Source organism: Somniosus microcephalus, chromosome 5 (genome assembly GCF_052327205.1).
Source record: "Somniosus microcephalus isolate GS21.2 chromosome 5, FLI_Smic_1.0, whole genome shotgun sequence".
Lineage (NCBI taxonomy): Eukaryota > Metazoa > Chordata > Chondrichthyes > Squaliformes > Somniosidae > Somniosus > Somniosus microcephalus.
In genome coordinates this window covers 262,753,072-262,776,304 of record NC_140991.1, presented here as the reverse complement: position 1 = coordinate 262,776,304, position 23,233 = coordinate 262,753,072, and the positions used below count along the sequence as shown (strand labels likewise).

General features: G+C 46.2%; 1 protein-coding gene across 5 annotated transcripts in view; it reads right to left on the bottom strand.

Moving 5' to 3' along the window:
- Positions 1-357: 357 nt before the first annotated feature.
- The window catches only part of cap2 (cyclase associated actin cytoskeleton regulatory protein 2), a 295,674-nt gene continuing 272,798 nt past the window's right edge, over positions 358-23,233 (bottom strand). For all 5 annotated transcript variants that reach the window (XM_085988892.1, XM_085988893.1, XM_085988894.1 and 2 more), the window contains 5 exons: positions 22,289-22,464; positions 17,891-18,014; positions 17,650-17,732; positions 4,802-4,942; positions 358-1,760 (listed from right to left, as the gene is read on the bottom strand). In XM_085988892.1, the coding sequence (XP_085845018.1) occupies positions 1,677-1,760; positions 4,802-4,942; positions 17,650-17,732; positions 17,891-18,014; positions 22,289-22,464 (608 nt within the window). In that variant the 3' untranslated portion in view covers positions 358-1,676. The remainder of the gene's footprint in view (positions 1,761-4,801; positions 4,943-17,649; positions 17,733-17,890; positions 18,015-22,288; positions 22,465-23,233) is intronic.

Here is a 23,233-nt window from a genome sequence, read left to right as displayed (position 1 = left end):
GGCGGGTTGTGGTCGGGATTCAGATTTTTAACACTTTAACTTCCTTCACAAGCCCCCCCGCCCACCCCTTCTTTTCAGGTTAAAATTCCCTCCCATTAACTCTGTTTCTCTCTCCACAGACCTGCTGAGTGTTTTTCAGCATTTTCATAATTTCATTAGCCAGTCTTGCTGAGCCCTACAAGCAATAAATCTATCGCCGTCAAAAAAAAACTAGCCTGGCGAAACAAACGAACAAACCATTTTGTGTAAAACATAAAAAGCACATAGTAAGGCACAGACCTTAGTTAGATTCATTAGTGATGTGCACCATAATGCCCAAGCCTGGAATGGTAATGCACCACGCTGATCGTCACACAGTTTGCAACAATTTGGTTTTTATTTGCAGAACGTTTTCCTTGTGACAAATGACAAAAGTCTTCAAACCATCTAGGGATATTACAAATTACAGTAACTAATCCCTCAAAAATAATTTCAATAACAGGAACAACTGCAATACTACGTTGCAACAGACTGTATCCATTTTCTACACTAAGATATTGTTGAGGACAAACTTTGCAACTGAGAGCAGTAAAAGTCTACGTTAATCTTGCTGATGTGGTGTGTGAGGACACGGTGGTACCTGCATAACATTAAGTTTATGCAAGCCATTACATTGTAATATCACTGCCAGGACCCAACTGCTGCATATACAAGACACTGAACAATACAGATCTGCAGATGTGAGCCTCTGATCTATGCTCTAGATTACTTTGAAATGGCCTAGCCATTTTAATAAAAGCTTGGAGAAGGGCAAGGGAAAGAATTAAAAGCTCCTTTTACAGAAGTGGCTCCCATATCTGCTTGTACCTACATCACATCATGCCAACACCTTAAGAAAAGGCAGGTATTAGCTTCACCTCGTAAATGAAAAGTCCTCCTCCCCAGTTACAAATTTAGACTCCATATTTATGGGCAAAAATTCAACATTAGTGGATGAAGCGAAATCGAGAAAAACAAAAGTATATAAAAAGGCATTGAAACTAAAAAAAAAAAAATGTGGTTGTTAAAACTACGATTTGTTGTCCAGTTCCTCTCTGAAAGGACAACATCCACCCCTGATCAAGAAAATGTGGCAAACTACAGTATTATGCAATAATGGCACAATTTACCTGCAACACAAGTGGGACGCATGGAACGTTAATTGAAACCGGTACACAGCAACTATGTATTAGAGATATTGCTGTCCTTGGAATAAACTTCAATGGGGACTTAAAAAAGAGGCAAGGCCGACTTTTTTCCCCCCTTTAAGAGGAACACTGCGGGAAGGTGAAATGCAGAATGATAAAATTGACTATAACCAGGAGGTGCAATGATTAATTCTGAATTAACTGAAATACTGGGTTATCTAAATTGATGAAAGAACAGGGCAAGATTTTGTCATACAAAGCGCAAAAAGTACAAAGTTGTCAATTACACTCAAAATATGTACAAGTGTCGTAACTCTTAGTTACTAAAAACATAGAGCGCCTGTAAGACCGTCAATCATTGCACCCCTACTTGTAATGCAGTTACCGCAAGGTGTCTGACTACTGTAGTATTGTATGCTATGGCTGCACAAAGTGTAAAATTGCATTATGGTGAACTCTAACTCTAGAATACAATGCATGAATTGTGGAACAGCTCGTAACTTCCGACAGTTAGCCAACATTCTCTGCCGCTTCAGTAAACAGCTTTGTCCCATCCCAAGTAGTCTTGAACTGTTCAGGGACTGGATACTCTTTCTGTAAAGGAAACAAAACATGCGCATCTGTGAGTAAATATGACTTCATACTTGAAACAATTCTGCCCAGCGAGCATTTAAAACAACCACAGATTACTAATAATTCTCAACAGTATAGGGCGGGCATAGAATCATACAGCACAGGAGGCCATTCGGTCCACTGTTTCCATGCCGGCTCTTTGCAAGAGCTATCCAATTAGTCCCACTCCCCTGTTCTTTCTAAATAGCCCTGCAAATATCTCCTTTTTAAGTATATATCCAATTTGTTCAAACTTTTTTATCTTGGTGGGCCTCACAGGTGGAGCACATTCAAAGTTTAAAGCTGCGTTCCCATATACTGCAACTCCAGAGGCTGATCTTGGTGCTCTGATTTGGGATTTTGCGCCAATGAGGTAACAGTGTTAAGAACAGCCCTTTCCAAACCTCCAGGCCCACAAATACCAAACAGGACTGACCCTGACCCCTAAAGTGTGTGCTTCCTAGCTTACTCTCAACTGCACCAACGACCTTCGTCTCATTTTCTTCTCCTGAATGTACCATGTAACTGTACGGTACAGCAACTTCACAAAATGAATTTCACGTGTCAGATTAGCAAGGCCAGTGTTTGGACACTTGTGGCATAGGGTAAAGATTTCATAGGGTAAAGATTACTGTATGATGTTATCTTATCAATGCTTAAAGCATTCGTACCAAACTCCTTTCCCTACTATTTTAGTTGCAGTGCTATCCATTTATTTTAAACAGGATGACATCCCTGTTAAAAGAGGAAAGAGGGCAACCTCGCATGAGCTCATGAGCACAGCCGACAGTAATTTCTACCTTTATAATCCTTATCCAGACCAAAAGGAAAAAACCGAGACCTGAACAAATAAAGGCCCGGTAGTCAGTTCTCATCATCCACACTGAATGTGGCGATCATCGAAGGTGCGCACATTGCTATGTTTAGTAGGCTTGACTGATTGAACCACTGACCCTTCCCGTTTTAGTTTTGAGGTTCATTACTCTTTAGTGCCAGCGCTCGGAACCATGGCAACAGCAGAACACTGACTCCACTGTATTTCAGGACAACACTGTTAAAAATGAGAAGCTTTCATTGAAAATCACTTGAAGGCTGAAGTCCTCAGCTGTTTTCATTTCACGGCAAGCAAGTGAGCTCTAGAAAGAAAGGTCACTGAAAAATTCAGTGTAGTTTTGAAGATCTATGTAAGTACTAAAAAAAAAGGACAAACTGATTGGCAAATTCAAGCCTGCAACTTTGAATTCTGGCCAAGAGTTACTGAGATTAGATGTTACATCATGTTAGATGGCCTAAAGCTATTTTGGCACAAAAATATAAAGGAACGTTGGTCTCTAAAGAAAAGCAGGTTGTGTTTTGTACAACGCAGGGGTAGATTTTACCAACTCAAGCTCCTGGCATAGAGTTTCGTGCTCCAGGAATGCACGGCAAGAATTTGAGCGCGCAGGTCAGTATGGATTTTCTATCCATTCATTTTTAATGGGCGGGAAGTCCGATGGGGTGAAACCAAGCTCTGCGCTTGAATTCCCAATATACATCCCTGTCATGAACATCTGGCACTGGAAGTGCTGATTCGTAAAATCTACCCCCACATGTCCAATATTTGTCAAGAATGGTGTTAAAATAATTTTTTTGAGATTTGAAGTAATTTATTCCTCACCAATTAGGTTACTTCCTCACAATTATTATCCCCCTCCTCATAAATTTAAATACTGGCAAGGTCTGGGGCGTGAATAATCCACTGATCAACACTTTTTTTTGTTAAACTACATGGGATGGGACAAAGCGGTCGGGCCGTGCCGTTAAAAAGCTCGGGATGGGGTGGGGGATCAGACCAGGAGAAGGATCGGGGGTGGGTGTTGGCCAGCGATCGGGCCGGGCCGTGTCGTTAAAAAGATTGGGGGGGGGGGGTGTGTCGGAGAGAGGATCGGCCCGGGGGAAGGATTGAGGTGGGGGAGGGGAAGAGGATCAGGGCCGGATAATTGGGGTGGGTGAAGAGGAGATCAGGGCCAGCCACCAGAGGCTAGTGGCCGGCCTCAGCATCATTGTTGGGGGCGCGGGGATCGGAGACCCCGTGGGGCTTCCGATTGCGGGGGGCGGGCGAGGCAGGGACCCTGGATCCAGGAGGTAGGTATAAAGGCACTTACCTCCTAGATGCAGCAGTCCCCGCCTTGCTTTAACTGCCAGGTTTCACGAATTGTGAGAAACCCGTCCACATGCAGTTAAAAACAAAATGGAGGTTAAAAAAGAGGCTTCCAGCCTCATTATAATATTTTAATTGACGTTCCGCCCTGTGAGTGGGTTGGTCTCCCTGCCCCCCCGTCCCGCCTCCGTTAAAACCGGAAGTGGGCAGGTTGGAGGCGGGATCAGGTAGGGAATCCCATTTTTTATAATTTAACTACCCCCCACGCTCCAAACCCACCCGTTTTTGTAGGTTAAAATTCCCCCCCTCTGTCTCTACCCTATCGAATCCTTTTATCATTTTAAACACCTCGATCAGATCACCCCTCAATCTTCAATACTCAAGGGAATACAAGCCAAGTTTAAGCAACCTGTCCTCATAATTTAACCCTCCATGCCCTGGTATCATTCTGGTGAATCTGCGCTGCACCCTATCCAAGGCCAATATAGCCTTCCTAAGGTGCGGTGCCCAGAACTGTACGCAGTATTCCAGATGAGGTCTGACCAAGGCTGTGTACAACTGAAGTATCACTTCCTCCCCTTTGTGTTCCAGCCCCCTTACGATAAAGGCCAACATTCCATTAGCCTTTTTGATTGCACAAGTACTGCAGCTTTTTGGGGAAAAGGGAGGGGCAAATGGTCGTCTCCAGCGCTCCCCGCTCAGAGCTTTGCCTATCGGGAACTCGGCTGCATGCTTCCAGCGGAACTCTGCACCGGGAGGGCAGAAGATGAAAATTTACCCCCAGGGAGTCAAGTACGAAACCTTTCGTAATCACATCGGAGCCTGAAAGCAAGGATGCCAAGAAATGCAAAGCAATAAGTGTTCACGACTGTGTAAAACTTACATAATCATTGTCCTGAGGAATTAGGATGTTCATTTCAGAAGACTTGGCACTGATAATCTCACATCCTAAAGAGTCTTCACTGAGGTATATGTGGCAGCCTTCTGTCTTATTTATAGATATAGTCGGTACTTTGCCCATCACCTGCAAAGGCAATACACAAGCTTGGTTATAATCCAGCTAAATAGTGACAGCTTTTATAAGATGCTGTGACTGTTGAAGAGGGATACCAGACGATGCTACAGAAAGTTGAACATTTTTTTCAAAAGGAGCAAACTGTAAATACTAGAGTTTACAGGTGTAAAACTTTGGGATATATGTGAGTAAGAGATTGTGGCAAGGAGAAGGATGTTAATTGCGGGGACTGGAAAGCTCCCTTCAGAAGAATAGCCCCTACTGCAGTGAGACAGTCATCCTTTACCCTCTAGTGTTAATTTTCGTTCCTATCACATGGATTCGGCCTGGGTCTGGACGGTAACTGAGGAAGGATGTTCTTGCCATGGAGGGAGTGCAGCGAAGATTCACCAGACTGATACCTGGGATGGCAGGAATGACGTATGAGGAGAGATTGGCTCGATTGGGCTTATACTCGCTGGAGTTTAGAAGAATGAGAGGGGATCTCATTGAAACTTATAAAATTCTAACAGGACTAGACAGACTAGATGCAGGAAGGATGTTCCCGATGGCGGGAGAGTCCAGAACCAGGGGTCACAGTCTAAAGATAAGGGGTAAGCCATTTAGGACAGAGATGAGGAGAAATTTCTTCACCCAGAGAGTGGTGAACCTGTGGAATTCTCTACCACAAAAGGTAGTTGAGGCCAATTCATTAAATATATTCAAGAAGGAGTTAGATATATTTCTTGAGGCTAAAGCGATCAAGGGATATGGGGAGAAAGCAGGGACAGGGTACTGAATTTGGATGATCAGCCATGATCTCATTAAATGGCAGAGCAGGCTCGAGGGGCCGAATGGCCTACTCCTGCTCCTATCTTCTATGTTTCTATGTTACATGCCTGATTTGCAACCTGAACGATTTTCCTGTCCACTGAATGGATGGAAAATCGGACCATGATCAGGCACGCTACCTTCTGTGCTTAAGTTCCTGATAGGCACTCCTGTTGGGCAAAGCTCTGTGACAGGAGCACAAACACGTAATGTTATCCCTTTAGAGCTTGTTCAGTCCTGACTTATAGTGAGTTGTACGCTGTAGATTGGCAGCATGAGGACAAAGCTAATTTCATACAGAACATTACAAAATGAACAACTGCTTTTTATTTATATATCAATCTATTATATATTAAATTCGATGTGTGGGATATATGTTACATCGAAAGCTCTCATATCAACCTTGCAGCACAAATTGTACCCGTTATGCCTGTAGGTGGTGTATACGAGTTTCCACAGATTGACTCCTGCCCGGTATTACACAAAGTGGGTGCTATTGCACGGGTAAATGACCTGTTTTATCTTCAAGTTTTACTTTTAAGATATTCATTTAACCTTTTGGACCTTCACTTTAATTAAAATTTTTTTTTTTTTTAGTAAATTCAACTTTTAATATCTGATTCCTCGGTTATTTAACGATCAGGAAGGACAGGCAGGAAGGAAGGGGAGGTGGGGTGGCTATGTTAATAAAGGAAGGAATCACTGTAATACAGAGAAATGATATTGGGTCAAAAGATCAGGATAATGAAACAGTTTGGGTGGAGGTAAGGAATAATAAGGGGAAAAAAACACTAGTGGGCATAGTCTATAGGCCTCCGAACAGTTGCAACTCTGTTGGACGGAGTATCAATCAGGAAATAGTTGAGGCTTGTAATAAGGGAGCATCTATAATTATGGGGGATTTTAACTATCATATTAATTGGATTCAGGAGATGGTTCTGTAATACTAAGATGGGAGGGAAAGTAGTGAGTGAGGAGGACATAAAAAACCTGCAAGGGGACATAGACAGGCTAAGTAAGTGGGCAGAGATTTGGCAGATGGAATACAATACTGGAAAGTGTGAGGTTATGCACTTTGGCAGGAAAAATCGTAGAGCAAGTTATTATCTTAATGGCAAGAAACTGGAAAGTACTGAAGTACAAAGGGATCTGGGGGTCCTGGTGCACGAAACCAAAAGGTTAGTATGCAGGTGCAGCAAGTGATTAAGAAGGCCAATGGAATGTTGGCTTTCATTGCTAGGGGGATAGAATATAAAAATAGGGAGGTATTGCTTCAGTTGTACAAGGTATTGGTGAGACCGCACCTGGAATACTGCATACAGTTTTGGTGTCCATACTTAAGAAAAGACATACTTGCTCTCGAGTCAGTACAAAGAAGGTTCACTCGGTTAATCCCGGGGATGAGGGGATGGACATATGAGGAGAGGTTGAGTAGATTGGGACTCTACTCATTGGAGTTCAGAAGAATGAGAGGCGATCTTATTGAAACATATAAGATTGTGAAGGGGTTGGATCGGGTGGATGCGGGGAGGATGTTCCCGATGATGGGTGAAACTAGAACTGGGGGCATAGTCTTAGAATAAGGGGCTGCTCTTTCAAAACTGAGATGAGGAGGAACTACTTCACTCAGAGGGTGGAAGGTCCATTGTATATGCTGCCCCAAAAAGCTGTAGAAGCTACATCATTACATAAATTTAAAACAGAAATAGACAGTTTCCTAGAAGTAAAGGGAATAAAGGGTTATGGGGAGCGGGCAGGAATTTGGACATGAGTCTAGGTTCGGATCGGTCATGGCCTTGTGGGTAGTGGAGCGGGCCCAGGGGCCGTGTAGCCTGATCCTGCTCCTATTTCATGTGTCTAATTCTGTTAGATTCAGGAGATGGTTCTGTGATAGTGGATTGGCGGTCAGGATCAGATCAGCCATGATCTTATTGAATGGCGGAGCAGGCTCGCGGGGCCGATTGGCCTACTCCTGCTCCTATTTCTTATGTTCTTATCTCCTTCTAACTGTCGCTTCTGGAGAGAGGAGGTAATGCCCAAAGGACCCTCTTGTATAAATATATATCCTCTAGTTTACAATTACTGAACAAGTTATATCCTGGAGTTATGCATGTGGTGAATAATATTTCACCAGGTTTCCCCCCCTCCCATGAGAAAAGCAAAAAGCAGGATAGAATACACGACTGCGCACTGTGTAAAGTAGAAAACAGCTGACCGAATATTGACAGACTCACATTTCTATTAAAATGGGAAAGAGGCTGCTACAGTCTAAAGATTTGAAACTATTTAACAGCAATCAGCTGCAAAAAGTGGAATACTTTCAGGCAAACCTAATTTTTTTTTCAAAGAGCAATGGGGGAAAAATTCAGTCTCGCCCCGTTTGGGGCGCAATTAGTGGCCGTGCGCAAAGTTTAGCGCCTGGCGCTAATTATCGCCTCCGACTTCAAACTTGGCTTTTATCGCCCCTGGAGGTGATTGGAGCGCTAAATCAGATGTTTCACACCTGTCTTAAGGTGCAAAGGCCGAGGAGCGAGGCGCTACCTCAGAGCGCTGGCGAAGCTCATGTGATGTCAGTCAGCAATGGAATACAGACACACTGGCACCGGCCAGTTCTTAAAGGGGAGGGCTGACGAATGGTCTCGACCTGAAACGTTAACTCTGTTTCTCTCTTCACAGATGCTGCTTGACCTGCTGAGTTTCTCCAGCATTTTTCTGTTTTTATCATAAAAGGGAGGGTGGATTTTGCACTCCATCCACATCCTGCTCATTGCAGCCTTGAATCTCAGCCTGGAGAGACCTGTACATCAAATCTGCTGGAAAGAACAATGGAGAGACCCAGGGAAAGAACTCAGAGTGCAGCCCCCAGTCTCTACTAAATAGATACAAGGAAGGGCAAATCAAAATGAACCTGCAAAGTGCTGCTCAGTATGCAAAACTCCTTCACAGTGTTGAATCTCTCCAGAAGTCTCTCTCTCTCTCAGAATGCGTGGTGCAAAAATGTCACCAACAAAAAAAGGCAGGAAGCGGTCGCCTTTAAATAGCGCTCCCCCAGTCCCTTCCTGACTGTAAAACGCTCCCCTCAACCTGTCGTTGCTAGCGGTAGGCGGTAAGGCAGGGGGCGCCACTCAATATCCGGTCCGGGGCGTTACGCACTCGACTGACGTCACGATCTGCTGGTGCAGGAGATCGTGGCGGTAGTGTTTAGCGCCGCCGCAAAATGTCTAGTTAATTTCGCGAGCGGCGCAAACATCGCCGCGCCCGGCCGCTAGTTGCTTTGCGCCCCGTTAGCGTCCTCTTAAGGCGCTAACGGGAGGCGCAAACAACTGAATTTCCCCCCAATATTTATTGGAAAATGGCTTTGAGAAGCAGATCACTATTGCAATGTTGACATACAAAGTGTTTTGAACTGTGAATGCAAGTAAAAGATGATGGAATCTGATGGGTATTGTGCTCACTGGGGAGTTTCTGCTCGTTACATAGAAACATAGAAGATAGGAGCAGGAGTAGGCCATTCGGCCCCTCGAGCCCGCTCCGCCATTTAATGAGATCATGGCTGATCATCCAAATTCAGTACCCTGTCCCTGCTTTCTCCCCATATCCCATGATCCCTTTAGCCTCAAGAAATATATCCAACTCCTTCTTGAATATATTTAATGAATTGGCCTCAACTGCCCTGTGTGGCAGAGAATTCCACAGGTTCACCACTCTCTGGGTGAAGAAATTCCTCCTCATCTCAGTCCCAAATGGCTTACCTCTTATCCTTAGACTGTGACCCCTGGTTCTGGACTCCCCCGCCATCGGGAACATCCTTCCTGCATCTAGTCTGTCTAGTCCTGTTAGAATTTTATAAGTTTCAATGAGATTTAGCGAATATAAGCCTAATCAACCCAATCTCTCCTCACACGTCATTCCTGCCATCCCAGGTATCAGTCTGGTGAATCTTCGCTGCACTCTCTCCATGCCATGAACATCCTTCCACAGATAAGGCGACCAAAACTGCACACAATACTCAAGGTGTGGTCTCACCAAGGCCCTGTACAACTGCAGCAAGACATCCTTGCTCCTGTACTCAAATCCTCTCGCTATGAAGGCCAACATACCATTTGCCTTCTTAACCGCCTGCTGCACCTGCATGCTTACCTTCAGCGACTGGTGCACAAGGACACCCAGGTCTCGTTGCACTTCCCCTTTTCCCAATCTATTGCTGTTCAAATAATAATCTGTCTTCCTGTTTTTGCCACCGAAGTGGATAACCTCGCATTTATCCACATTGGGCAGATGCATGGCAAATGCAGTATAATCACCCAACCTGTCCAAATCGTACTAGTTTCTCTGCATCCTCCTCACCGCGCACACGCGCACCCAGCTTTGTGTCGTCTGCAAACTTGGAGATATTACATCTAGTTCCCTTGTCGAGATCATTTATATATATTGTGAATAGCTGGGGTCCTAGCACCGATCCCTGCGGTACCCCACTAGTCACTGCCTGCCACTCGGAAAAAGACCCGTTTATTCCAACTCTTTGCTTCCTGTCTGCCAAGCAGTTCTCTATCCAGGACAGTACCTTACCCCCATGTGCTTTAACTTTACACGCTAATCTCTTATGCGGGACCTTATCGAAAGCCTTCTGAAAGTCCAAATACATCACATCCACTGGTTCTCCCTTATCTATTCTACCAGTTACATCCTCAAAAAATTCCAGTAGATTAGTCAAGCATGATTTACCTTTTGTAAATCCTTGTTAACTTTGCCCGATTCTGTCACTGTTTTCCAAGTGCTCTGCTATTACATCTTTTATAATGGACTCTAGCATTTTCCCCACTACTGATGTCAGGCTATAATTCCCCATTTTTTCTCTACCACCTTTTTTAAATAGTGGGGTTATATTAGCTATCCTCCAATCCATGGGAACTGTTCCAGAGTCTATAGAATTTTGGAAGATGACCAGTAATGCATCTACTATTTCTAGGGCCACTTCCTTAAGTACCCTAGGATGTAGATTATCAGGCCCTGGAGATTTATCGGCCTTCAATCCTGTCAATTTCCCTAACACCATTTCCCTACAAATACTGATTTCATTCAATTCCTCCCTCTCATTAGACCCTATGTTCCCCGACATCTCTGGGAGATTATTTGTGTCCTCCTTTGTGAAGACAGAACCAAAGTATGTATTTAATATGTCTGCAATGTCTTTGTTCCCCATTATAAATTCCCCTGATTTTGACTGCAAGGGACCTACGCTTGACTTCACCAATCTTTTTCTCTTCACATATCTATAGAAGCTTTTACAGTCAGTTTTTATGTTCCCTGAAAGCTAACTCTCATATTCTATTTTCCCCCTCTTAATTAATCCCTTTGTCCTCCTTTGCTGAATCCTAAACTGCTCCCAATCCTCAGGTTTGCTGCTTTTTCTAGCCAAATTATATGTCCTCTCCTTGGATCTTATGCTATCCCTAATTTCCCTTGTTAGCCACGATTGAGTCACCTTCTTTGTTTTATTTTTATGCCAAACAGTGATGAACAAATTCTGTAGTTCATCCATGCGATCTTTAAATGTTTGCTATTGCCTATCCACTGTCAACCCTTTAAGTAACATTCCCCAATCCATCCTAGCCAACTCGTGCCTCATACCATCGTAGTTTCCTTTATTTAAATTCAGGACCCTCATCTCAGAGTCAACTACTTCACTCTCCATTTTAATGAAGAATTCTCACAGGAAATCACAGGAACCCCACAGTGCAGATAGAGGCCATTTCGGCCCATCGAGCCTGCACCGACACATATCCCACCCTATCCCCGTAACCCCACGTATTTAATCCCCCTAACACTAAGGATCAATTTATCATAGCCAATCAACCTAACCCGCACATCTTTGGACTGTGGGAGGAAACCGGAGCACCCGGAGGAAACCCACGCAAACACGGGGAGAATGTGCAAACTCCACACAGGCAGTCGCCCGAGGCCGGATTCGAACCCGGGTCCCTGGCGCTGTGAGGCAACAGTGCTAACCACTATGCCACCGTGCTAATTCTATCATATTATGATCGCTCCTCCCCAAGGGGCCTCGCACAACAAGATTTCTAATTAATCCTTTCTCATTACATAATACCCAGTCTAAGATGGCCTGATCTCCAGTTGGTTCCTCGACATATTGGTCCAGGAAACCATCCTGTATACATTCTAGGAATTCCTCCTCCACAGTATTGTTACGAATTTGGTTAGCCCAATCTATATGTAGATTAAAAAGTCACCCATGATAACTGCTGTGCCCTTATTGCACGCATCTCTAATTTCCTGTTTAATGCCATCCCCAACCTCAGCATTACTGTTTGGGGGTCTGTATACAACTCCCACTAACGTTTTCTGCCCCATGGTATTTCTCAGCTCTGCCCGTACAGATTCCACATCATCAGAGTTAATATCCTTCCTTACTACTGTTAATCGCCTCTTTAACCAGCAATGCTACCCCACCTCCTTTTCCTTTTTTCCTGTCCTTCCTGAATATTGAATACCCCTGGATGTTGAATTCCCAGTCTTGGTCACCCTGGAGCCATGTCTCCGTAATCCCAATTATATCATATCCGTTTACATCTATTTGCGCAGCTAATTAATCCACCTTATTACGAATGCTCCTCTCATTAAGACACAGAGGCCTAGAAATTCAGTATAGCCACGTTTGGGGCACTACAGCATGGCGTTCGCTAACTTTTGCGCCCGGCGCAACTTAGCGCCACCTTCGCCGATATTCAGTTGCATCGCCCCAAGAGGTTGCTGCTGCGCTAAAGCAGGCGATGCATGACTATCATTAGGCGCTAAGCTGGCGATCCGGGGTGCAAACACCGAAGGCGGGCGCAGCGCAGGTGCGGCAAGTTGTTCACTGAGGGCAGACAGTCAGGCGCCGGTCAGCACTTAAAGGGGGAGGGTGGAATTGTTTGGCTGCAACGCCCTGCACACTGCAGCCCTAAGGCAAGGCCTGAACACTGCTTCTGGAACTGCTCCACGCCCAGGAGAATGGAGAAGGCCAGGGAGAGAGCGCAGCGCTTCGGCGAGGGTGACCTGAGGCTGCTGGTTGGCGCAGTGGACCGCAGGCGCCACATCCTCTTCCCTGAGGGTGGCAGGAGGCCGCTGCCCGCCGAATATCGGAAAGCATGGAGGGAGGTGGCAAACAGGGTCACGTCCAACAGCGTGGTTGGCAGGACACCAACCCAATGCCGGAAAAAATTCAACGACCTCACTCGGGTTGTCAGGGCGAGTACCCTTTCCAGTATCCTCCTCATCCCTGCATGTGCACCTCACTTTATGGCCAAAGGGGCCCGAAAGCCCTAATGCCCAGCCCTCATCCAGCAGCTATGGGACTGTCATGAAAAGCACTTGCACATTCAGGACTTTAGACACTGTCAGGGCTATTCGACCATGGGAGGCAGTGCAGGCCAGATCAGGGCTTGACACTGTCAGGGCTATTCGACCATGGGAGGCAGTGCAGGCGAGATCAGGGCTTGACACTGTCGGGGCTATTCGACCATGGGAGGCAGTGCAGGTGAGATCAGGGCTTGACACTGTCAGGGCTATTCAACCATGGGAGGCAGTGCGGGCAAGATCAGGGCTTGGCACTGTACTTAGAGGCCGTCCTTTCTCTTGCAGGGCAAGCTGGCGCATAACAAAAGACAGCAGCGACAGAGCGGGGGAGGCCGTCCTGACCTGAAATAGCTGAGCGACCTCGAGCAGCGAGTGGCCCTGTCGCCACTGGAGATGCTGACCCTGTTCTGGGCACCAATGGTAAGGTCATCACCTTTTTGACCTCTCTCTTTCCACTTGCGCCTCACACCAGCATCCTTTGCCACTATCGAACCAATGCAGTGCACAGCAGCACTCATGCCTCCCTCGCTGCCGCCCTGTCCTCACTCTAAAGCAACTCTTGTGCCTCCCTGCTTTCAGATGGTGACTCGCCAGGTGAGGAGGCGGCCCCTCAAGCTGGCACTGTGTCTGAGTCAGACATAGAGGAGGAGGAAGAGGAAGCCGGCCCATCAGGGACACCCTCAGCCGAGGCAGCCCATGGCCATGATGGTGACACGTCTTCCCTGGAGGGGAGCAGGGGGGAAGGGTCGGAGGAGAGTGAAGCTCCGGGGACCAGCGGGCTGCAGCAATGCGGGAGGGGTGGGGAAGCTCGGCGGCCTTCTCCCCGGAGGGTGAGTGCGGCCTCCAGTCCTGCTACGGTGAGCGCAGAGGAGATGCGGCTCCTAGCGGAAATGGCCGCCCAGGCTGAGCGCAGGCACACTGAGCTCATGGCTGCAGTGGCAAGGATGCCTGACTCCATAGAGTCACTGGCAAGGTGTGTGCAGGAATTCGGGGCAGCACAGGCCAGGAGTCTGCAACAATTCAGTGCAGCACAGGCCAGGAGTCTGCAGGACTTCGCGGCAGCACAGGCTAGGAGTCAGTAGGACTTTGCTGCATCACAGGCGGCTTCTAGCCAAGTGCTCAGTCGTGCCGTGCATTCACTGGCTGGTGTCATGCAGACACAGACCAGGGCCACACGGGCACTAACTGCTGCCACCCTCGCTGGATCGGCCAGGCATTGCCGGGGCACCACAGCAGCCCAGCAGTCTGTGCTTCAGCAGATTGCTGCGCATGCTGCAGTGCTGGCCCGTGCGAGTGCCAATGTATCAGCCGACCAGGGAGTGCCTGTGATCTGTCAGGTTGGCAGCATTCCTGCAGCCAACACTGTCACTCCTCCATTGCAGCTGCCACCAGCCATTGGACAGACTGCTGCCGCCCAAGCAGAGTTGGAGCAGTCAGCAGCCGGCCCCTCCAGCCCCAGAGCTGGTCCAGGCCGACCCCCAAGGGCATCTGCCGTCTCACCATCTGACCCTCAGCAGCCTTCCCCCAGCCTTTCTGCAGCCACTGGGGTCAAATTGAGGAGGAGCTGCAGGGTGGGTAGGAGCCAGTCACGGAAGCGAGACGGATCACCCTCGCAGGGGAAAAAGTAGAAGGTGTGGCCAAATGTTTTGTTTTATTTATAAAGGCCGAGACTGCTGTATTTGTTTTAGATATAAAGGCCGAGACTGGTATATTTCTTTTATATTTAAAGGCCGAGACTGGTATATTTCTTTTAATATTTAAAGGCCGAGACTGGTATATTTGTTTTATATTTAAAGGCCGAGACTGGTATATCTGTTTTATTTATAAAGGCTGAGACTGGTGTATTTCTTTTATATATAAAGGCCGAGACTGGTGTATTTGTGTTTTTGAGGGGGGTTTCTCTCCATTAGTTTGTCATGTGGGAAGGGCACAGAGGTATCACAGTAAAAAATGTTCTTAAAGCGCACTGTCCATGTTTTCTTTTGGAAGTCCTGGTTGCCCTGCTCGGCTGAGGGCTTGTGGAGCAGCTACATTCACCTTCTGCCATTGGCACAAGCCATTCCCTGAGAGGGGGCCTAGAACCGACTTGCAATAAGCCGCCGACGGGCGGCCCTTGCACTTTCTGCCTCCCTCCCGTGCTGGTCCTCCTCCTCCTCTGGTGGTCCTCCAAAGTCTGCTGGCAGTGGCTGAGTCCTGAGGATAGCCAGGTTGTGCAGCATGCAGCACACGACAACGAAATGGGAGACTTGCTCAGGCGAGTACTGTAGGGCTTCCCCGGAACGATCCAGACAGCGGAACCGTATCTTCAGCATGCCGATTGTTTGCTCAATGATGTTCCTGGTTGCTTGATGGCTGTCATTGTATCGCTCTTCAGCAGGGGTGCTGGACGCACGGAGCGGGGTCATCAGCCAGGTGCACAAAGGATAGCCTTTGTCCCCGAGAAGCCATCCTCGTGGGTGAGGCTGGGCCTCGAACATGTCTGCCACAGAAGTCTGGCGCAGGATGAAGGCATTGTGGCTGCTGCCTGGAAAGTGGGCATTGACAGCTAGGATGAGCTGCCTGTGGTCACACACCAACTGCACGTTGAGCGAATGGTAGCCCATGCGGTTGCGGTAATCCTCAGCATTCTCTAGAGGTGCCCGCAAAGCCACATGCGTGCAGTCAATGGCGCCCTGCACCATGGGGAAGCCCGCTAATACTGCAAAGCCCATTGCACGCTCTTGCTGCTTGTCCACGGTCACTGGGAAGGAGATGAACTGACGTCGCCTTCTGAAAAGGGCATTGGTCACCTGGCGGATGCAGCAATGTACCGTGAACTGGGAGATGTTGGAAATGTCCCCAGTAGCGGATTGGAAGGAGCCGGTGGCATAGAAGTTGAGAGCCACTGTCACTTCACTGCCACCGACAGAGATGTCCTGCTCCTCAGCTGTGGCTGCAGATCTCCGCGAAGCAGGTGGCAGATCTCAGTGACCACCGCCCTTCTGAATCGCAGCCTCCGAACACACTGCTCCTCAGACATGTTCAGATATGAAACTGCTGGCGGTATACCCTGGGTGGGTAAGGCCTCCTTTGCCGACGCCTGTTGGCCCTTCTCTGTCTGGCCATGACTGGCACTCTCTCACGGCGTCTCTGAGCCCTTTGAATGCAATGGAGAAGCCCAACTTTTCCACCCATTGCAGCCCCCATTATATGTTTCCAATCAATGCTATGACACTGAAGTTAAAGACAAGTGCAAAGCTCTGGCCTGAAGCCACAAGTACCTGTGCGAGTGTTGAGCCAAACCAGAAAGCTCTCTACCTTTGTCTCTCTCCAAATAGCCGTCTCTCACAAAGAAGGAGTGGAGCAAAATGGCTGCCATTTATACTGCAGGAGGAGTCCCCTTTAATTAGCGCCCCGCAGCGACTGGGAACTGTTCCCCTCTACCAGTCGCGGGGGCGCCAGGCGCACAATAGGCCGGCACCACTGAGTTTCCGGTTCGGGGCGCACAAAGGGCGTTGCACCATGAAATGATGTCAGGATCTGCGCGCGCAGCTGAGCGCGCGCAAAGGTTTTGCGCCGCCACTAAATCTTAACTGAATTTCGCGAGAGGCGCAGATCGCGCCGTGCCCGGGCGCTAGCTGCTTAATGCCCCACTTCTCCTCCTCCTAAGGCGCTAGCGGCTGGCGCAAACAACTGAATTTCTAGGCCAGAGACTTCAGGCTTGATTTTTTAACAGTCTTAGTCCTTTTAGAATTCTTATTTACTGTGGCCCTGTTTGATTTACACCCTTGACTTCTCTGCCTTCCACTTTTGCTTTTCTCCTTCCTGTCTTTTGTTTCTATCCTTGCTTCCCTTTCCTCTGTCTCCTTGCACAGGTTCCCAACCCCCTGCCATTTTAGTTTAAACCCTCCCCAACAGCACTAGCAAACACTCCCCCTAGGACATCGGTTCCGGTCCCACCCAGGTGCAAACTGTCCAGTTTGAACTGGTCCCACCTCCCCCAGAACCGGTTCCAATGTCCCAGGAATTTGAATCCCTCCCCCTTGCACCATTCCTCTAGCCACGTATTCATCTGAAATATCCTTCTATTTCTACTCTGTCTAGCATGTGGCACTGGTAGCAATCCTGAGATTACTACCTTTTGAGGTCCTATTTTTTAATTTACCTCCTAACTCCCTATATTCAGCTTTTAGGACCTCATCCCATTTTTACCTATATCGTTGGTACCTATATGCAGCACGACAACTGGCTGTTCACCCTCCCCCTCCAGAATGCCCTGCAGCCGCCCATTATTGATCCCAATAGATTGGATTAACCAGGTTGAAATAACCACAGTATCACAGCTCACTAATCACGATAAGCCATTATGTTTCATTCCATTTAATAGACAGTAATGGACGGAATGGATGCACTGATGAATCTGTAGTTAAGGTAATACTGATGTAAATTATTTACTCATTTTCTATCCAGTGAATTTTCACAAAATGGGAACATGTTTGCTCAAGTTCTGTAATCCTAGATAATTTAGTACTCTCAAATACATGCTGATGTTGTTGCAAATTATTTCTTACCTGAACTTCAACATCTCGTGAATTGATGACTTCAACTATTCCCACCACGTTGTCAAACACGAGGCCAAGCTTTTTACAAGAATCTGAAATGAAAAAAAATACTTAAAGGGCCTGCTGCTGTGATGCCAACAGAAGCAACAGAACTGGGCAATTGGAGAGAACACCGAAGTTGCCGCTATGGTGTGCAAGACGAGTCATTCCCAACAGCTATTAACCCTTTGCTATTGATCCACTTACTTACCGACTGTAATGGAATTGATTTTGCCTTGGATTTTCAGCGTGGAGTTGATACACTTATAGACATAGGCAACATGCTTCAGTTCAGTCTCAGAAATGACAAGGTTTCTATCATTGTCATGGTATTCCTAGAATAAAAGTAATAAAGCATTTACCTGGAAATTCAAATATAAAAAACAAATATAGGGGTGGAATTTGGTTATGGCCCGTTTTCGGTTCCATAACCAGGGCATGGTGATGGGCCTCTCGGTTGGGGCACGCACTGAAGCCGGCCCAAAACTGGGCCTCGGGCCTCGTTAACATTCTGCCTGTCGCGTTCCGCAGGAAGCTCGCACATTTCACCAAGAATATCGGGCCGTTTGCCTTGCTGGCAGCAGCCAGGTCCCGAGAGGGGATAGGTTGAAGCAGCAATGGGAGGGGGCGATCGCGAGGACTGTGGAGTCGAGGGGGAGCACTCCTCCACCTCTTGGCTTCACAGGAGCATTAACATTTTTAATTAAAAAAATAAATCTTGCCTTTTGATGACAGTCGTTGCTTAGGCTGCAACAACTGCTCAAGATTCCTCAGCAAAGCAGGCCTGGCTCCTGCTCCTTGCTCTGCTCAATCAAAGCCAATTTCTGCAAGGGGGCCTAAAGCAGGCGTTACTGACACATCATTTGCATATGTAAGCGACCTAACACCTGTTTTAGGAGGCAGTCTGGAATGCCACCTTTACCAATAAGGCAGCTCCTGTAATGCAAGTACAGATCTGGTACAGGATGACGCGTCCCAAAATTGGTCCTTTTCAGCCCTGTTTTCCGCCTGGAAAACAGGCACAACAAGGACCAATTTCTACCCCATAGAGTTTAGTTCTTTCCAGGTTCTAACCAGCCCACCCACTGTTCCTCCCATCCCTACTATGTTGAAATCAAGACTCGGCGCATCTAATCATAGTCCAACCCATTTTTTCCCAGAAACTCAACCCTCATTACTGTGGAACTCTTTACATCCCTCAGTCTTCCATTTTCTTACAATCTACAGGCTTTCAAAGCCCAATCTTGGAATCCGTTGAGATGAAATGGGTTATAGACGCTCTTTCTTAGAGACCTTAACTAATCAGTAAGGACTGTTCTACGTAAAAGCAAAAGGTTTGAGCTGGATGTTGGATTTAATGAATTGTTGCACTCTTCTCTTCCATGAGTCAATCTTATGAGTTAGGGCAACGGGGAGCACGCATCAGGAACTCAAGCATGCAAACTCAAAGGTTACTCCTCTTTTACCTATAATTGTCCGGCACTACGAGCCTTGCTGTCACCTACATCTCAACGTAAAAATCTCCTTTAGCCGCGGTGCAAACAGTGAAGGTCCCAGCCGACGATCCCTCTAATTTTTTTTAGTGCGTGGTCCCATTAAATTTTCATCCAGCGGCAGCTGCGGGTGAGCAGCCTGCGTGGGACCTCCCAATTGGTGGCCGGCCGCGCACAATAGGGGGAACATTGGTCCCAGCCTTTCAGTGCGAAGTAGGTCAGCACCAAAGTTCAGGGAAGGGTCACTCTGGATGGCTCTGGGTAAGCAATTCTTTAAGCACAGAGCTAGCTGCTTTCTCACTCCTAGAATTAAGCCACGTTCACAGTGGAGACAACAGATTCAATCTCTAATTACCAAACGAGTGTACCGCAAATGTGGCTTTTTTTTTTTTAATTGGGAGGAGACAGCAGTTGTAATAAAATTGAAACCAAAAACCCACTTGCCTTGGTTACACCGTCTAACCCCCAATATACAGGAAACTTTGGTTTATCCGGAGGTTAACTGTCCGGAATGCTCGAGCCACCGGCAAAATTCAGGAGTCGGTTCAGTAAGTTTTTTTTCTTTTCGTTGCTTTTTTTCCCACTAGTCAGGCTCTGCAAGGTCTAGCTAAAGCTGTTGCTTAGCTAAAGAGACGCTTGCAAGCTACGGCCGACTGTTTAGAAGCTGTGCAACAGGGTTTGTTGCTAGATACAGAGCTCAAAAGCTTCTGTATGTTTTAACATTAGCGCTGGTTTGTCCGGCAGTTTTGATGGGACGGCAACAGCTCGGTCCCGTCGGTGCCGGATATCACAAAGTTTCCTGTAGTAGCACTTATTCACAAGTCACTCTTGAGTGGTGTCAAATAACAGTATTCACAAATTTGCATGCCCAGTAAAGACTTCAGAGCGGGGCAGTGATATTTGGCACTGTATCATCTGGGAGAGTTTGGTCGTTGCAAAGAATATGGCGAAGGGGAAAAGTAGAGGGATCAAGCGTACTTCTCATAGAATCAAAGCTAAATTAGGAGACAATCCTCATTTAAGCCACACTCACCTAATGACATTTAGTGAATTCTGTACAGTCCAACAAGTACTGTCAAACAAACCACTCCTAATATGTCTACTTTCAAAAACAAACAACAAGCTGTTTAAATCCATCAATGAAGAAATGTTTCAGGTGAGAGTATGTGCTGCAGAGATGGCCCTCTACCACTAGATGTCACTATTGTACTTTGTACAGGGCTTGTTAAGCATACTGGTGATCGAGGGTAAAGGACAGGCAGGGAGCGAAAACTCTCAATTTCACTAAAATTAGCAAAAAAAAAGTTAGACACGAGTAAAAGGGTTCTATGTTTTAAAAACAGTAACTTTGTTTTGTGAAGATTGTCTCTGTCGAAACTATGAAATAGGTGAAAAATCCTGTGCACTAAGTAGACTATCCTATCCTAATGCTTACTTAATGAATAAATGATTCATTAATTCCATCATCTTATTGCTTTTATGCAGCACATTCCTTATTATGTTAAGCTCGCTAAGAAAGAGAGTTTATAATCAATTTTATTTCAATAGAAGATGGTCAATGGGAGAAATTCTAATTATTTAATAAAAACAAATGCGGAACATTGACTCCTATTATTCTTTGATGACACATGGGATTTATTCATCACCCACTAGTGCACAGTCTCTTCAGAGATTGCGCGCATGTAAACGCTCAGACAGAAGGCAACATAAAAGCTGTGAATGTACTTTCAACTTATCTAAACAGCTCCACGTCAAGCGGTGGTACTTGGAATAAGCAGTGCGGCTTTTAATTCGACTTTTTGTGCATGAAACTACATCTAACTTCATTACTGCAAACATACAGATTTGTGTAATATAGAGAATCGGACACCAGCTGAGTGGGGATACATATTGCAGTAAAGGAATCAATAAATCACTCGGACTTTCTGCTCCCTTCCCAGTACAGGAAACTTTTTTTTATCCGGCACGGACGGGACTGACGTGGTGCCGGTTCATCAAAAATTCCGGATAACCGAACGCTATAGTAAAAGATAGGGAGAGCTGACAGCTCCGTATAAAGCAACAAACCCTGTTGCTTAGCAACAACTGTAGAACAATGGCCTCAAGTTTCAAGTGTCTCTGTAGCTTAGCAACAGCTGCAGCCACACCCTTGCACAGCACAGATGGAAGAAGGCAAATACAATATGAAGTAAAACCTACTCCTGAATTTTGCCGGTTAACCGAGATTTCCGGTTATTTAGGTGCCGGTAAATCGCGAGTTTCCTGTACTCACTCACTACGCATTATTCAAAGGTTACAGGAATCGTATAAATCTTCTTAAAAAGGTGCCCGAGTTAATAGTGAAAGCCCTCGTCATTTGTGTCAATTTTGTTGTTGTTGCTATTTTATTAAAATGGTCAACAAAAACAGGTAAGATTTCACAAACACATCAGTCTTGTGGCACTTCACGAAGATCTGCCCTGAATGAATTTGTGTGGCCTAAATTTCAGGACACAGATTTCCAATGGAAACTTGCATCTCAGTGATATTTATCTTCAAACACCGCTGGGAGCCCAGTTGAAATAACTGTACATTGGCTGGCTCCCAAAAACCATTGAATAGCACTAAATTTGACAAGAGACTTAAGTGCTGTACTGAGGGAGTACTATGCTGTCCGAGGTGTCGTCTCTCAGGTGGTCATAAAAGATCCCATGGCACTATTTCCAAGAAGAGCAGGGTAGTTCTCCCCAGTGTCCTGGTCAATATTTATCCCTCAACCAACACCACCAAAAACAGATTATCTGGTCATTATCTCATTGCTGTGCGCAAATTGGCTGCTGAGTTTCCTAAATGACAACAGTGACTGCACTTCAAAAAAGTACTTCATTGGCTGTGAAGCGCTTTGGTACATCCTGAGGTCCTGAAAGGTGTTGTATAAATGCAAGTGTGTTCTTTCCTATTCTGCCTTATTTGTAGGAAAATCCAGGTCTATGGGTTCAAATCCCTTGATGGCAAGTATAAATGCAAGTTCTTTCTTTCTAAGAACGGAATATCATCAATCAGTACATGGTTATAAGATGTTGTAATTTGAGCCTTGGTATTTGTTTCTCGTTGTACAGTGACTTGGCTATATTTACCACTATCCACTTCTTCCCTTCCAGCTCCAGCACGGGTGTCCTCGGTTGTTGCAGAGGAGACATGGGAGACGTAGGACTGGCTGAGTGACTCTTTGAAGGGGAATTGACAGCTCCACTCTGAGGACGAAGATTTGGATTTTTGTGGGTCTTCTGGTCGTCGGCGACATGGCGGAGACCTGGAGAGGAAAAAAAAACACGTCTGTACCTCACGGAGAAAACTTCAGTTTACTGAATCAGCAGTTGAACCAAATAGTTGTCAAGTATCAGGCATTTGTATTCGTCTCAATTCATTTAAGAAGCTTGCTGTTTAATATTAAATGGCATCAGTACCACCCGAGCTCCAGCAGGGACCTCAAGGAGTATTGGAATTTCAAAATTCATCCAATTGAAATGGGATCTGGAATGTGCAACTCAATACTGAAGATTTTAGATGACAAAGCATTTGCTAAAATTTCTATTTCCTAAATTAGACTGGCCATAGCCACTAAATCATAAGGGATCTGTTTGAGGCTAATTTTTAAAAGGTCCAAACCATTTTCGTTTCTTGCTACAAGAATGTGAAAGGAGGCAGCAATTTCTGCACTGTGTGTCGGGGTTGGGGGGAGGAGGCAGGCAGAGGAAGTTCTCAATAGTTAGGAAAATCAGGATATCCTAGAATCACACAGCACAGAAGGAGGCCATTCAGCCCATCGCATCTGTGCCAGCTCTTTGCAAGAGCTATCCAATTAGTCCCACTCCCCTGCTCTTTCCCCATGGCCCTGCAATTTTTTCCTGTTCAAATACTTATCCAATTCCCTTTTGAAAGTTACCATTTAATCTGCTTCCACCAGCCTTTCAGGCAGTGCATTCCAAATCATAACTACTCGGTGTGTAAAAAGATTACTCTTCATCTCCCCTCTGTTTTTTTTGCCAATTGTCTTAAATCTGTGTCTTCTGGTTACCAAC